This window comes from Sinohyriopsis cumingii, chromosome 8 (genome assembly GCF_028554795.1).
Source record: "Sinohyriopsis cumingii isolate HCF-2022 chromosome 8, ASM2855479v2, whole genome shotgun sequence".
NCBI lineage: Eukaryota > Metazoa > Mollusca > Bivalvia > Unionida > Unionidae > Sinohyriopsis > Sinohyriopsis cumingii.
The window spans coordinates 7,231,546-7,247,391 of record NC_142968.1 but is presented as its reverse complement, the minus strand read 5'-3'; the positions used below and the strand labels follow the sequence as shown (position 1 = coordinate 7,247,391).

General features: G+C 35.7%; 1 protein-coding gene and 1 pseudogene across 6 annotated transcripts in view; both read left to right on the top strand.

The window, feature by feature from the left end:
* The window catches only part of LOC149792919 (intermembrane lipid transfer protein VPS13A-like), a 345,749-nt gene that overhangs the window by 92,986 nt on the left and 236,917 nt on the right, over positions 1-15,846 (top strand). For all 6 annotated transcript variants that reach the window (XM_089966749.1, XM_089966747.1, XM_089966746.1 and 3 more), the window contains 7 exons: positions 3,549-3,701; positions 4,566-4,647; positions 5,543-5,630; positions 6,999-7,116; positions 7,442-7,577; positions 10,130-10,204; positions 15,683-15,769. In XM_089966749.1, the coding sequence (XP_089822875.1) occupies positions 3,549-3,701; positions 4,566-4,647; positions 5,543-5,630; positions 6,999-7,116; positions 7,442-7,577; positions 10,130-10,204; positions 15,683-15,769 (739 nt within the window). The remainder of the gene's footprint in view (positions 1-3,548; positions 3,702-4,565; positions 4,648-5,542; positions 5,631-6,998; positions 7,117-7,441; positions 7,578-10,129; positions 10,205-15,682; positions 15,770-15,846) is intronic.
* Positions 596-1,368, top strand: LOC149792920 (uncharacterized; annotated as a pseudogene).

Here is a 15,846-nt window from a genome sequence, read left to right as displayed (position 1 = left end):
TAGATCAAAAGCAAAGGTCAAGTGATTCCTTGAACATTGCTGTATATTTGTAGATTAACATGAAGCTTTAGTTATAATATGTTTTCGTTGTAATGAAACATCTTATTTAAGAACACAACCATTGATATATTGCAATAAACTCTTGTTCAGTCTCATAATGAATTTAAAAATAAAGTTGAGTAAGCTTGGAGTATTTGTTGGAATTTTAATAACTAATGTAGTTGCATCTGATGTTCCATATTACAATCATAAGGGTTTTAATTAATTATAATTATTTATATCCATAAATTAAGTCATAATGGAACAAACAGGATTTTAATTATTTATAAATATTTATATTTATGAATTGAACTCATAAAGGAACATATAGCCCAGTTCAGTAAGTGCATCTTGATATTACATCTCTTGACGTGCTCTCCATTGCTGACAATAAGAAAGAGGGTATGTGAGAAAGCTTGCCAGCAGCTTCTCGTGGGTCGGTGGTTCTTTCCGGGGTTTACTGGGGTCTTCCTCCACCATTAATACTGGCCACCATGTATAGCCTATTGTGTGCTGAAAAATGGTGTTAAACCCCACAACGACAACAACAACAACAATGACAATAAGAAAAGTATAAACCGCCAATTCCGGGGAGCAATCGAGTCATTGTTGAAATTTTGTAGTCTTGATGCGGTTACGTCTGGGACTTCTTGTTGGAGATACCACTGCCAGATTTCACATCTCCAAGTCGACATGCTCAGTTATCATAAATAATTGGATAGATTACCTACATGTAAAGTTGTCAGTTCTATTAACCTGGCCAACCAAATCAGTTGTTGAAAGAAGAAATTCCTAATAAATTTAGAACAACATGTCCCCTAACCCATGTAATCATTGACTGCACTGAACTTTATGCAGAAAATCCTCAGTCTTTGATCATTAAATCATGAATGTACTCGCACTACAAATCTCACATGACATACAAAGCATTGCTCGGAATATGTCCATCTGAAATAATAACTTTTGTATCTGAATTTTGGGCTGGAAGCATCAGTGACAAGCAAATTACACGATCATGTGGAATTCTAGACCTCTGTGAACGTGGAGATGTCATCGTGGCAGACAACGGATTTGTAATTGCCGATATGACAACATAAAGAGGACTCCAGTTGATATTACCACCTTTTAAACACAAACGATTTACACGAAGGGAAGTAGAGGAGATTCGGCGAATAGCAAACATTAGAATTTATGTTGAAATGGCAATTGAACAAGTAAAAAACTTTACAGCGTACTATACCAATAACAATGTCTGGACAACAAAGTAAGATATGTAAGTTATGTGCTGAGTTGTCCGATCTACAACCACCAATGATACTGGATGATTAGCAATATAATACTGGTTTAAATGAAAAAATGCCAAAGATGACAGCAAATAGTTTACATGTGATTTAGATGTAATTTAACTGTATCCATGTAAGTACTTCATTAAGTATTTGTAATACTTTACTGTTGTTTATATGAATAAAAGGATATGAATTGTTACAAATTTATTTGTTAATATCATGGTGGTGTGGCAAGCATTTTACTAGGATAATTACTTAGGTAAACCTAGGTCTCATAAAAATCTCCTCAGGTCGAGAACTTTAGCATTGCAACATAAATTTGATGGATCACTTCTTTCTTTCTTTAAATCCATTGTTACAATGCTACCCGGAAGTGACTAATGTACGCACATTGCAATAATGATAACTCTGCAGTTACTCTTTAAGGGAGATAAATAATGTTATCAAACTGGGCTATAGGGTAATAATTATTTCGTTTTCATACCTTTGTATTACTGTCATGGGTCTGATTGTGAGAATATCTATCTTGGTACTAGAATTTTCCATGTTGTTGCCAAATTTGAATTTGGTCCTATGAAAATAATTTACATATTTTGATATTTGGGGTTTCCATGGCAGCACCATGATATATTTTTCTATTTAAACTAATGTACATTAATGCAGTGCAAAGTAATTAGTTCTTTAGGTTTATATGTTAAAAAAAAGTCCATTTTATTGGCTTACCTCTCAATCATTCTTTCTTACCCAGCTGTTTGGAGTGGACTTCATAGTTCCTATCCCTTGGGGAAAGGGCTGAGGGGTTAACTTTACACTCATGTACATTGCTAAAGTTTTTGTTTTGGCTCAGGGTTTTTTGCACACTATATACATATGGTTTTCTCTGGAACCATGAAACTTGCAAGGGGATGCATCTTGATAAACACTAAACCATCATCAAAAATTAGATTACTGTGATCCATGTTTCATGCTTCACTGACTTTACTTAAATGCTGCGTTTTAAATTTATTTCTCAAACTCTGTTCATGGTTGTATCTGGAGTCCTGTGCTTGTTGAGGGGATACATCTTCATGAGTACTGCACCATTGTCACAAAAGTTGGTCACTGTTACCCATGTTTCATGTTTCATTGACTTGGCTTCAGTGTCGATCACAGTTCTTGCCAGATTGATCATACTAGATGATTGTATGCATCTCTGCTAGTACCACAGAATGATTTTGTCACGTGATCAACCCCTTGTGATAAGGTCAAAAGGTATGGAATCATGAACTTGTTTGCTACAGAAAGGTATTTATTCTCATTTCATTAATTAATGGTTTAATGATTTGCCATCTAAAACAATTGGTCACATCGACTCGTGTGGTAAACGTTATACCTAGTGTAACATGCACTGTTTTTATTATATGCTTAAAAAACAGGTGACTTATAACTTAATGGCCAACAAATTTGATATAATTTTCATTCTCAAATATGTCATAACTTTTTGTATGAAATTTAACAGGAAATCAGTAATTATTCTTTGAAAATGAACATGGGTTGGTATGATTAAAAAAAGGACAGTTTATGTGTTTGGTGGAAATCCTCCTTCTGTTACACATTCTGTTTTTTATGCATCAACACAGAAAAATATAAATAGATAGTACTGGGGAAAACCCTGAACTTATATAGATGATCTTCCTTTCTAAACATCTTTCTGACCACATTCTTAGAGGCTGTGAATAACGGGATGTTTGACTTTTTCTCTCTATTACATATACAGTGCTTGGGCACTTGCACAGTGTCAGTATCATACAGTTTGTGTCTCAATTACATATACATTGCTTGGGCACTTGCACAGTGTCAGTATCATACAGTTTGTGTCTCAATTACATATACAGTGCTTGGGCACTTGCACAGTGTCATTACGATATAGTTTGTGTCTCTATTACATATACAAGTGCTTGGGCACTTGCACAGTGACATTATCTTACAGTTTGTGTCTCCATTACATACAGTGTTTGGGCACTTGCACAGTGACATTATCGTACAGTTTGTGTCTCCATTACATATACAGTGCTTGGGCACTTGCACAGTGACATTATCATACAGTTTGTGTCTCCATTACATACAGTGCTTGGGCACTTGCACAGTGTCATTATGATATAGTTTGTGTCTCTATTACATATACAGTGCTTGGGCACTTGCACAGTGCAAACATGATTTTTCACAATTGATGTACCATTTCAGGTTGTCGCAGGCAGCCATGTCAAGATACGAGCAGATAAAGGAGCAATCTGCCTCTGGACTGCAACATGCTATGGAGATACAGAAATACACCGAGATCACTGTCGATCTCAAGTCTTCCTACATCATCATGCCACATGGTGGAATGTACAAAAAGTGAGATAATTCTATTTTGTAGTTTCACTTGCATTAGCAGAATACTTAATACGGGCATCATTTTCACAGCTACAGCATTATCATTAGAATTGAGATTTTATTAAAATTTTTGTAATGAATTTTTTAAGTGCCATGTACAGTAAATAGAGGTTATGTTATCAGTGACTTTATAGTTTTCTAGTGTTTATGGAATATTATGACAGTCTTGAACCACTTAATGTATTAGCCCAAGGTGAAAGGCTTATTGGGTTCCAACTGGTCATGACATTCTCTGTGTCCTTGATAAAATGACATGTACTGAATTTATTTCCTCATAAACCTGATGTATACTTTATTTGTGGAAAGAATCTCTTCACTGCCAATGTTGGCTATGGAGATGATATTTTCCAACAACACACTAGTTTTTGCAGTTATCTCCCTTGAGCAGAAAAACATATTCAATCAGCACTGTTTATATACAATCTGTCCTCCATTTGTGGATAATTTCCACTGATAATAAATTATACAGTAACTCATTTCTATATATAATAAAATAATATCATATATTTGGATCATAAATTAGATATATACATTTTAACATTTGTAGTAGAGGATGTCTGCCATTGTCTTTTGCCCATTTGTATATTTGGCAGTCATGTAACTTCATCGGACTTAGTTAAACCCCTTCTTGTGAGTTACATGATCTGGTTATGACCTTGATAGAGATCTTATACAGCTAGAATAATTGTAACAAAAATGGGTTTTATATCTGGATATTTGACAAATAATATTGCTATATCTTTGTTTATGAGTTAATTTTTCTAAGACAACGAATCCAAATCCAGAATCCATGTTATAGAAATCTCCATATGCTTTTGTTTTCAGAGATGTACCAATGCTTATCCTTGATCTTGGTAACCTGAAGGTCAACACAGAGAAAAGCCTGCCCACATCACCAACTGGACAGGTATTATAATAATAATAATAATAATAATAATAATTAGAGTAATAATAATAATAATAATAATAATGATAATAATAATAATAATAAACAACATCTTAAGCTGGCTACTGCTGAGACCAAATAATTTTAGCTTTTTAGAGATGGTGGCAAAGTGGTTCGATTAGTATGAGATCAGGATACTGCAAATTAACCATTTTTCTTGGGATACCAATTTTGATGGGATACCATTTTTCATGGGATACCATTTTTCTTGGGATACCAATTTTGATGGGATACCAATTTTCATGGAATACCAGTTTTCATGGGATAAAAGTTTTAAAGATTTGGTGGTTGCTTCAGACCATTAATTTAAAAACCCAGCCAAAAATGAACGTATGGAAACAGTAGCACCTTTCTTAACCCATGAATTAAGCTGGTCATTGCTTTTGAAAAACCCAGCCAAAAATGAACGTATGGAAACAGTAGCACCTGTCTTAACCCACGAATTAAGCTGGTCATTGTTTTTGAAAAACTGCCAAAATTGATGTGACTCAAAATAAATGAATTTACAATAAGTGTGCAGTCAAAAAATGCTGGTTTAGAGCTGATAATAATAATAATAATTATTATTATTATTATTATTATTTCATAACTGTTTTATGAGGTATCTAATCCACAGTTGCACAGAGGCCCTTGCCAGGAAGAATAAGTATAGTTAGAAAAGATACAAGAAAAGACAAATGCTTAAATATTTTCAAACCATTCTTTGATCTGTGAAAGCAGCAACTTCCAACTGGACATTGTCTTGAAGTGATAGATGCATGTGGTTTTTTAAAGAAAAGAAAGGTCCTTACATTTTTGGAGATATGTCAAATCAGCTAAAATGTGATGATCATGTAAGACTTGTTTTGTAACACAGATGGAATCAGTAGAAGAGCTGATGAAAAGAGCCTATGACAAGTTTAACATCAGTGTGGACAGAATACAGCTTCTCTTCTCCGAACCAGGTATCTACACTTTAAACGTCAGTGCATTTAAATTTTGTGCACCCTCGGATATTTATCTCTTACGACAGTTGTGTAAGGGACATATTGTATTGTCTGCCAGTTCATTTGTATTTCGAGCATAATTTCTATTAGATCACTGTGGCAGTGCATTGTGTTTCATGTCAGTTTCTGATATGTTGTAATTGTAAAGAAGTTTTAACAGCCAAACAATTTTTGACATTTACAAAAGAAAAGAGTTTATAACATAAAGCCAGTCAGATGCATTCTGTTAAAGTTTTTTAGGATAGGTTCAGATCAGATGGTTCAATGATCTTTATGACACAACCAGGCTTTGTGGCCAAGAACCAGATACTGTCAATAAGAGAGTTGTCATATGCTCTCTCTCATCTGAACTCATTGTTGGTTTAATTGAGGCTAATGGTTGTCTGGGCTGCATCCAGAGGATCCACCAAATTTAGGCTTTGTCAGTGAATGTTTTGCCTTTTGTATCATCTAAACAGAAAGCAGAATTAGAAAAGCTGGATTAAGGAGGTTGCAGGCTTGAATCTGTCATGTTAATGTGATTGGGTAAGTATTCTCAGAGAAACTTTATTTACTAGAGAAATTGCATTTTAGGTTTTATTTGACTTTTATTTTTTTTAACTAATGCACACTTTTAATAAACAAGATATGAAAACAATAGCTCTCTCAATTTAAAACTATTGAAAATTGAAGTGTTGAGTAGGGTCAGTGCATTTCAGGCAAACAGAAATGAAAAGAAATGAATGGTAATAATAAATACATAATTGGAAAGATTCCTAAAACTGTAAATGAAAAATAAGGACTGCTTCAGTGGTTTAAGTGGTTAGAGCATGCACATTGAATGAGGGAGATCATGGGTTGAAACCCAAGCCAGGTCATACCAAAAACTTGTCTAAAAAAAATGGTACTATCAGCTGCCTCGCTAGGTGCTCTACATTAAGAGGTTAGCATTAGGACTGGTTGGCCTGGTGTCAGGATAATGCAAGTGGGTGAAACATGATGCCACTTGTCTGTGGCATGATGCCCCGGTGCTAGACATCAGTATAAGCTGCCACACTGCAGACATTGTAGTGATATGACTGAAATTATTTTAAAGCTATGTTAAAAATCCAAATGACACACTCAGAAAACAAGGAGCTTAAATGCTAGCATGAATGGACTGCCAACTGAGTGCAAATGAAATGCAGAATGAATGCAGATGAAGTGCAGATGAAATGCAAACAAAATACAGATTTTGTAATATTAACCAGTTTAGGGTCTCTCTATTTGAAAACACATTGTAGTGTAACATCTTACAGTGAAAGACCAGTGAATGTCAAATTTATTTTTCATTTTCCATTGTATCAGGGATCGACTGGCAAGCAGCACGAGTGACAGATGTCTCACCTTTACATATCCTGCTGCCAATTTCAATCAGTGTTGTCTTCCAGAAAAGCATGTTTGCTAATGATGTGAGGATGGCCAAGTAAGAATCTGATTTGCAGTTTTGATTCAGGAGTATTTTTCATATTCTAACCACTGCAGTATTACAGATTTGTTAAAATTACTTTCTTTGACAAGTTGAGATGAATACAATTTAGAAGTTGGCATAATTGTTGTTGAAAGAGTTTATTACAGTAGTTCTTATTTACTTGTAATAGAATATACTTGACATGCGCCATATTTTTGTTGTTTAAAAACGGGGTTATTCTGATCTACTTGACCACAGCTTATTCAGTATTGTTTATTAATGTCTCCACCTACAAAAGTGGGGAGTTCATACTTGCTAGCAACTCTAAATGACCTTTCAGAATGAAGCTTTTTGGAGAACTGCCCTTGTTGAGCCTCAATATCTCAGACTACAAGATGCAGAAGTTACTTGCCCTTGTTGAGAGTATTCCTTTCCCAGAGGTCAGCACTCCTGAGCTTGAGGATGAGTTTTCAAAGGTATTCATTTTATTTAGGATTTCTTTTCACTGAAATTTCAGAAGATATAAAAGTTCTGAAATACCTAAATTAAAGCAGAAAATATTATTCAAAAACTGTTATATATTTTAATGGAATTTTTTTATATTTTCCAGCATTAAATAATAATGGAATTTGATCATTGAATTGTCCCTTTGGGTACCTGCAGCAGGGTACCTAAATTATAATCTTGTAGTTAAGTGCATGTTGGGTGATTACATTTGGTGAGAAGTCACATTAAACCACATGCATCTGCTACTTGTTAAGATATCACAGCCCATTCTACCAACCCCTCGGGGAGAATGCCTCAAGAAGCAAAACTTATTTGTCTTGGTGGTATTTCTTTCATCTTTGGATTGAGTGTGTAAGATCTAGTACATGTACTATGATCGGTCTTTTGAGGAAATTGGCAATTGTCTCTTGGCTAATGTTACCTAAAGAAATATTGCATTTAAATAATCAAACCAATCTCAGTTGATTTTGCCTCTGATACTGGCTGTTGGCTAAAACAGAATTGCAAACTTGTGTGACACTTTCCATTAGCAGGACTAATGATGAATTGCCAACTTGTGTGACACTTAATTAGCATGAGTGATGGTAAATTACAAATACTGTGTGTAGATAACACTAACTGTTGGTGGAAAATGTTGATTACAGCAGTTTTTGGTCCAACTGCAGAATCTACTGGGCAACTAGACTTTCAAATCTGGTTGCCCATGGACAACCATAGATTTTCCAAACAATTTAACCCTTGATATATATATATATATATATATATATATATATATATATATATATATATATATATAATGTTTCATGATCTTGTTACCACCCTGGAAGCCTGATTTGGATTGACCGAGCTGATTTGGATTGAAATTGGAGTTTATACTTACATCCTTAAGATATCAGATGAAGTCGGTAATGAAGTCAGTAATAACAAGATCAAGCTGAAGGTGACCACTGGTCAAGGCCTGATTTCTGATAAGATTTTCATCAACTTCCAATGTATCTTGTATCATCAAGGTCTTGGATGGGTTCGATAATTATGATGTCCATGCATATTAATGAGATGATCTTGCCTCTGGAGAAAAAGTTTCTGATTTGATTTTTGATCAGATTTGGAGTAAATGCTATAATCATCAAGCTCTTGTACAACTTTAGTAATGAGTGAAGTGCACATACACACATTAATGAATTGATCTGGCATCTGATTGGCTTAGATTGTCACAACTCTGGAAGGCATATTTCATATTCGATTTTGATCAAGTTTGATTCATTGGCTTAAATCATCAAGATGTTGGATGAGTTTTATTATGAGCAGTATTCATGCATATGATTGACGTAATCTTTTATGTTATTGGCTGAGTTTATTACCCATACTTGAGAACCATTTTGATTGAACTTGGCATATATGTTTCTATCGTCAAAATCTTGGACTGTTTAAATAATGAGACACATGCATATTTATGAGGTGATCATGAATGTGATTGGCTGAGCTAACTGCCAACCTGGAAGCCATAGTCAAAATTTCAATGTTGACTTGTATTGTCAAGATCCTGGGCAGTTTTGAAATTTTGTTGGATCATTGCATATTAATGAGGTGATCCTGCATCAGACCGACTGAGCTTGTGACTGCTCTTAAAGCCATATGTTTGATCCGTGGTGTTTATTATTATTAAAATCACTGATTGATGACTTCATTTTGAGCAGGAGATTGTGCATATTAATTGTGATATTATCTTTAGAAAGAATTTTATCAAAATATAGTAAAATAGGTAAAATAAACATGATAGAAATTTTGGAGGATGATTCACATAGGATATGTTCTTGCAATACTGCATAGACTTGCTTCATGAAATGAGTTTTAGTTATATAAGCCAGGTGAACAGTATACCAGGTCTGCTTTGGCCTCTTGTTAAGATAACATTGGGCTTCTGAAACAGGAAGTATAAATTGCAAAAGCTTTCCTGAGTTCTTGAATTCTTTTTGTCGAGTTTATATTTTAGTATTATAGGACTATCTTCTTGAATTCTTTTTGTCGAGTTTATATTTTAGTATTATAGGACTATCTTCACATTTATTCAAATTTTATACAAATTTTTCTTCTCATTTTTTATATGAGTCAGAAGTTGCAAACATGTCATGTTGTGTACAAACTCCCCAAATTATTGCTGATATAATGTACATAGTTAAAAAGTGACATTGCAGTGTAATTATCACATGATTGTATGTTGTGCAATAAGCATTGATTGTACAAAAGCAGACTGCTTCACAGGAAATCATTAATTTATTTACCATTTACTGACTGGTTGAAGCTGATTAATTTGCCGGTTTATATGTTGTGTGAAACAGAAAAGAAAATTGAATCATTTGAGTTACACAGTATAAATACTGAAAAAAGAATGCAAAATTCAGGTATCCTAGGATATGTTGTTGCATCATTAAATTGTATCTTTTTCATTTTTGTTCATGAAGTTATTTTAATTTTTTTGCCCCATTTACCAAGATTAACACCAGATTTGTCTGTACTTTAGGGTCCAAGTGCAATTCCAACAGTAGACATCAACGAAAATCGTATTGCAGAGAAGATAGTTGAAGCATCTACCAAGGTAACTTTTTCATGTCTGGTTAGAGAAGGTATAAATGATTTTGTGTTTCCATTATTAGTCCATGTCAGTAATTAAGTATAAACTGGTCCCTGGGAAGACCTGTATAAACTGGTCCAGGGGAATACTTCTGTATAAACTGGTCCTTGGGAGCACTTTCATATAAACTGGTCCTTGGGAGTACTTCTTTATAAACTGGTCCCTGTGAGCACTTTTGTATCAACTGGTCCCCGGGAGTGCTTCTGTGTAAACTGGTCTTTGGGTGTGCTTCTATATGAACTGGTCCCTGAGAGTGTTTCAGTATAAACTGGTCCTTGGAATTGCTTCCATTTAAATTGGTCCCTGGGAGTGCTTCTGTATAAACTGGTCCATGTGAGTGCTTCTTTATAAATGAGTCTCTGGGAGTCATGGAAGCTCAGTTGGTAGAGTATCTGACAAGTAATTCATGGAGTGTGGTTTTAGTGTCCATCTAGGCAAGCCTTGATCATGGTTTTAGTGCCCATCTAGGCAAGCCTTGATCATGGTTTTATTGCCCATCTAGGCAAGCCTTGATCATGGTTTTATTGCCCATCTAGGCAAGCCTTGATCATGGTTTTATTGCCCATCTAGGCAAGCCTTGATCATGGTTTTATTGCCCATCTAGGCAAGCCTTGATCGTGGTTTTATTGCCCATCTAGGCAAGCCTTGATCATGGTTTTATTGCCCATCTAGGCAAGCCTTGATCATGGTTTTATTGCCCATCTTGGCAAGCCTTGATCTTTGTTTTAGTGCCCATCTAGGCAAGCCTTGATCATGGTTTTATTGCCCATCTAGGCAAGCCTTGATCATGGTTTTATTGCCCATCTAGGCAAGCCTTGATCATGGTTTTATTGCCCATCTTGGCAAGCCTTGATCTTTGTTTTAGTGCCCATCTAGTCAAGCCTTGATCATGGTTTTATTGCCCATCTAGGCAAGCCTTGATCATGGTTTTATTGCCCATCTAGGCAAGCCTTGATCATGGTTTTATTGCCCATCTTGGCAAGCCTTGATTATGGTTTTAGTGCCCATCTAGGCAAGCCTTGATCATGGTTTTATTGCCCATCTTGGCAAGCCTTGATCTTTGTTTTAGTGCCCATCTAGGCAAGCCTTGATCATGGTTTTATTGCCCATCTAGGCAAGCCTTGATCATGGTTTTATTGCCCATCTAGGCAAGCCTTGATCATGGTTTTATTGCCCATCTTGGCAAGCCTTGATCTTTGTTTTAGTGCCCATCTAGGCAAGCCTTGATCATGGTTTTATTGCCCATCTAGGCAAGCCTTGATCATGGTTTTATTGCCCATCTAGGCAAGCCTTGATCATGGTTTTATTGCCCATCTTGGCAAGCCTTGATTATGGTTTTAGTGCCCATCTAGGCAAGCCTTGATCATGGTTTTATTACCATCTAGGAAAGCCTTGATTGTGGTTTTATTGCCCATCTTGGCAAGTCTTGATCTTTGTTTTAGTGCCCATCTAGGCAAGCCTTGATCATGGTTTTATTGCCCATGTAGGCAAGCCTTGAACGGCACCCTTGGTGTGTCTTGGGCTTGATAGCCAGTAATGTGTTAAAAGTGCCTTTACCCCTCCTCCAGTCCATTTGCTCTAATGAATGATTTGGAATTCATGCAGACTCCCACTGAAAACTGTTGAGTATCTAGAAGATTGAACATGGTTGTCTAAAGATTATATTTAAGAATGGCAACTTTTAACATGTTGGAGGATTTAACGTTTTAAACAATTGATATGTTAAGTGTCCAAGGAATCCAAAATGAATAAAAATTTATAAGTTGCTGTGCATTTTCTTGTGTAGCTTTAATATCCTGAAGTCATGATCATTACACAGAATTTTATTGGGAAAAATGCCTTGTCACTTAGTGTTTATGAAAATAGTACCCTGTCACTAACTGTCCAGGAAAGCAGTGCATTGTCATTAACTGTCCAGGAAAGCATTGCCCTGTCACTGATTGTCCAGGAAAACAATAACCTGTCAGTAATTGTCCAGGATAGCAGTGCCCTGTCACTGATTGTCCAGGAAAACAATACCCTGTCAGTAATTGTCCAGGAAAGCTTCCCCATCCCTAAATGTAGAGGGAAACAGTACTCTGTCTCTAATTGTTCAGGACAACAGTATCTTGTCTCTAATTATCCAGGAAAACAGTACCCTGATACTAATGGTCAAGAAAAACAGTACCCTCTCACAAATTGTCAGTTATTGGAATGAGCATTTAAAAACTAAATTCATCCAACTTGCAACAGATTGAAGATCATACACTCTTCTTATCAAATAATAAATAACAAGGGTTCAATTTTAAGTAAACTTTTTCAACACAACATTAATTGAGATCATAGTGGTTTTCTGCGACAGAAAACCTGCCTGCATGACCGATTTTAGCCGGTGGTAAATCCTTATTGATTTCCAAAGGTCTGATACTTTTAGTTGACTTTATTATTTTCATCCATAGGACTCTTATTGTTATTAGTAAAATTGTGTAACATTTTTTTTGCCATTTTTTAAATAAGAAACAAAATTCAGCCACATGATTTTATGTCCAGTTACAATGTTACACTACAATGTTATGCAGAGTTACAATGTTACACTACAATGTTATGCAGAGTTACAATGTTACAATACAATGTTATGCAGAGTTACAATGTTACACTACAATGTTATGCAGAGTTACAATGTTACAATACAATGTTATGCAGAGTTACAATGTTACAATACAATGTTTTGCAGAGTTACAATGTTACAATACAATGTTATGCAGAGTTACAATGTTACAATACAATGTTATGCAGAGTTACAATGTTACAATACAATGTTATGCAGAGTTTCAATGTTACAATACAATTTTATGCAGAGTTACAATGTTACAATACACCCATTCAAGAGTGCTCTCAAAACTCACTTATTTCGACTACAGGTACAAACTTAAAGACCTAATAATGTTTCCTACCTTAAATATTTTCAGCATGTTTTTAATGTTTTCTAATTTCATGGTGTTTGTTTTTGTAATCATATCATTATATATGTTTTTTATTTTATAGGTGTTGTCTAATGTTCTAAAGCACTTAGAGCTTCTAAAGATTAGGCAGTATACAAAGTCCTCATTATTATTATTATTATTATTATATATTGATATGACAGTGCTACAATATACCCAGATAAAATGTGGTATATTGATGACATCATAATGCTACAAAACACTCAGATAAAGTGACATTGAAGACATGACAATGCTACAAAACACTCATATAAAGTGACATTGAAGACATGACAATGCTACAAAGCACTCATATAAAGTGACATTGAAGACGCGACAATGAAACAAAACACTACGATAAAGTGACATTGAAGACGCGACAATGCTACAGAACACTAGGATAAAGTGACATTGAAGACATGACAATGCTACAGAGCACTCATATAAAGTGACATTGAAGACGCGACAATGAAACAAAACACTACGATAAAGTGACATTGAAGACGCGACAATGCTACAGAACAGATAAAGTGACATTGAAGACATGACAGTGCTATAAACACTCAGATAAAGTAACATTGAAGACACAACAATGTTGTCTATGATCTAAAGAGAAAAAGAGCTGTGTGAAAATTTGATTGATAGAGCACAATGCATTGACTCATCTTCCAGAGATTTTGTCATCAGTTGATGGTGGAGGATGCCATGTTAGTGCCCTCCATCAAAAGCGGTGCATACAATACCTACAGTGACCATTACATCTGGTCAGCTTGCAATGGCTCAAAAAGGGGTTGCTGAGATGGCAGCCCTGCAGCCTTCCCAGATGATGCTGGAGTCACAGACACATGAACTGATACAAGAAGTGACAATGCAGTTGCTGACCTTTGGAGAGTTTTTCTCCTTACATGCATTGCAAATCTCCAATAATTGCTTGATGTTGATGGGATTCTCCCTTATTTTGACAACCTGATTGGCACATATCCTGCTTCATGGCATTCTGGGTGTACAAGTCCAGGCACATATCCTGCTGCATGGCATTCTGGGTGTACAAGTCCAGTCATTGGTTCTTTTTGTTCTTATATTGATGATCCACATTGCCATCTTTCCTTGCCACTGCTTCAGTTGTTGACTAGCCAGTCCAGCTGGCTGTACTGTTTGATCACTGACCAGGGTTAATTACTTGGGTGAGCAAGGCTGCATAATGACTTGATAGTAAATGCTGACCTTAAACAAAATGTGATTGCAGTTAATATGACGATCTTGCTGGGTTTTTTTAGGTGGATTGCAATATTTTCCATGCCAGATCTCAGATGTTACATTGTGGTAGATGGGGATCCATCACTGCCATGTCACCAACAAGCCAGTACAGATCTCAAATGTTACAGTGTGGTAGATGGGATCCATCACTGCCATGTTACCACTAAGCTGGTACAAATCTCAAATGTTACATTGTGGTAGATGGCTTACATCACTGCCATGTAACCACCAAGCTGGTACAGATCTCAAATGTTACAGTGTGGTAGATGGGATCCATCATTGCCATGTCACCACCAAACTGGTACAAATCTCAAATGTTACATTGTGGTAGATGGGATCCATCACTGCCATGTCACCACCAAGCTTGTACAGATCTCAGATATTACATATAGCATATTCCATGTTAGGTCTGGCATCACTAGTGAATTTTTTGACAAAAATTGGGCAGTGACCATGAATACTTGCCTCAGATTGCCAAGGTGATCAAAATGGGTGTGCACCATTCAGTGGCTAATGCCCTGATGGCTTCAGCAATTATGCATCTAGTGAGATGAGATGCCTTTCTCTGCTTGCCTTCAACAAAGCCATATCATTCATTGGCTTTCTGTACTACACCTATTTTTATATCAGTGTTTTTCAGCCTGAGAATAGACAAGGTACGGAAGCAGGCAGTACAAGAACTGCCTCTCCAACTTGCCTTGCTGCCTGCTCTGATAATTAGGGTAGCCACAGACCTTTGAAACTATCATGGTAGTTAGAAAATGTAAAAATATCAGCAAAAGAAAGAAACAAAATCCTATACAGATAGTAATAGATGAAAGTGCATTCACACTAGCTGATAGAACAGAGATAGATGAAAGTGCATTCAGTCTAGCTGATAGAACACTAATAGTTGAAACTGCATTCACACTAGCTGATAGAATAGTGATAGATGAAAGTGCATTCACACTAGCTGATAGAATAATAATAGTTGAAACTGCATTCACACTAGCTGATAGAACAGTAATAGTTGAAATTGCATTCACACTAGCTGATAGAACAGAGATAGATGAAAGTGCATTCACTCTAGCTGATAGAACAGTAATAGTTGAAACTGCATTCACACTAGCTGATAGAATTTTGCTAGATGAAACTGCATTCACACTAGCTGATAGAATAGTGCTAGATGAAACTGCATTTACTTAAGTAGAGAATGTGACAACATTTTGTGTTTTTCTTTTGTAAGGAGGAGAAAGAAAAACAACTGGTCAAAACAGATTCTCAAGAGATTGTCAATGCCACAGATATGGAGCTTTTCTTTGTCATTAAGAAGGTAAGCTGTATGCTAGAAATCTTTTTGAATAAATTTGTATGCTTTATCTATGACAGGGTGGGATATGTTTGGCTGTT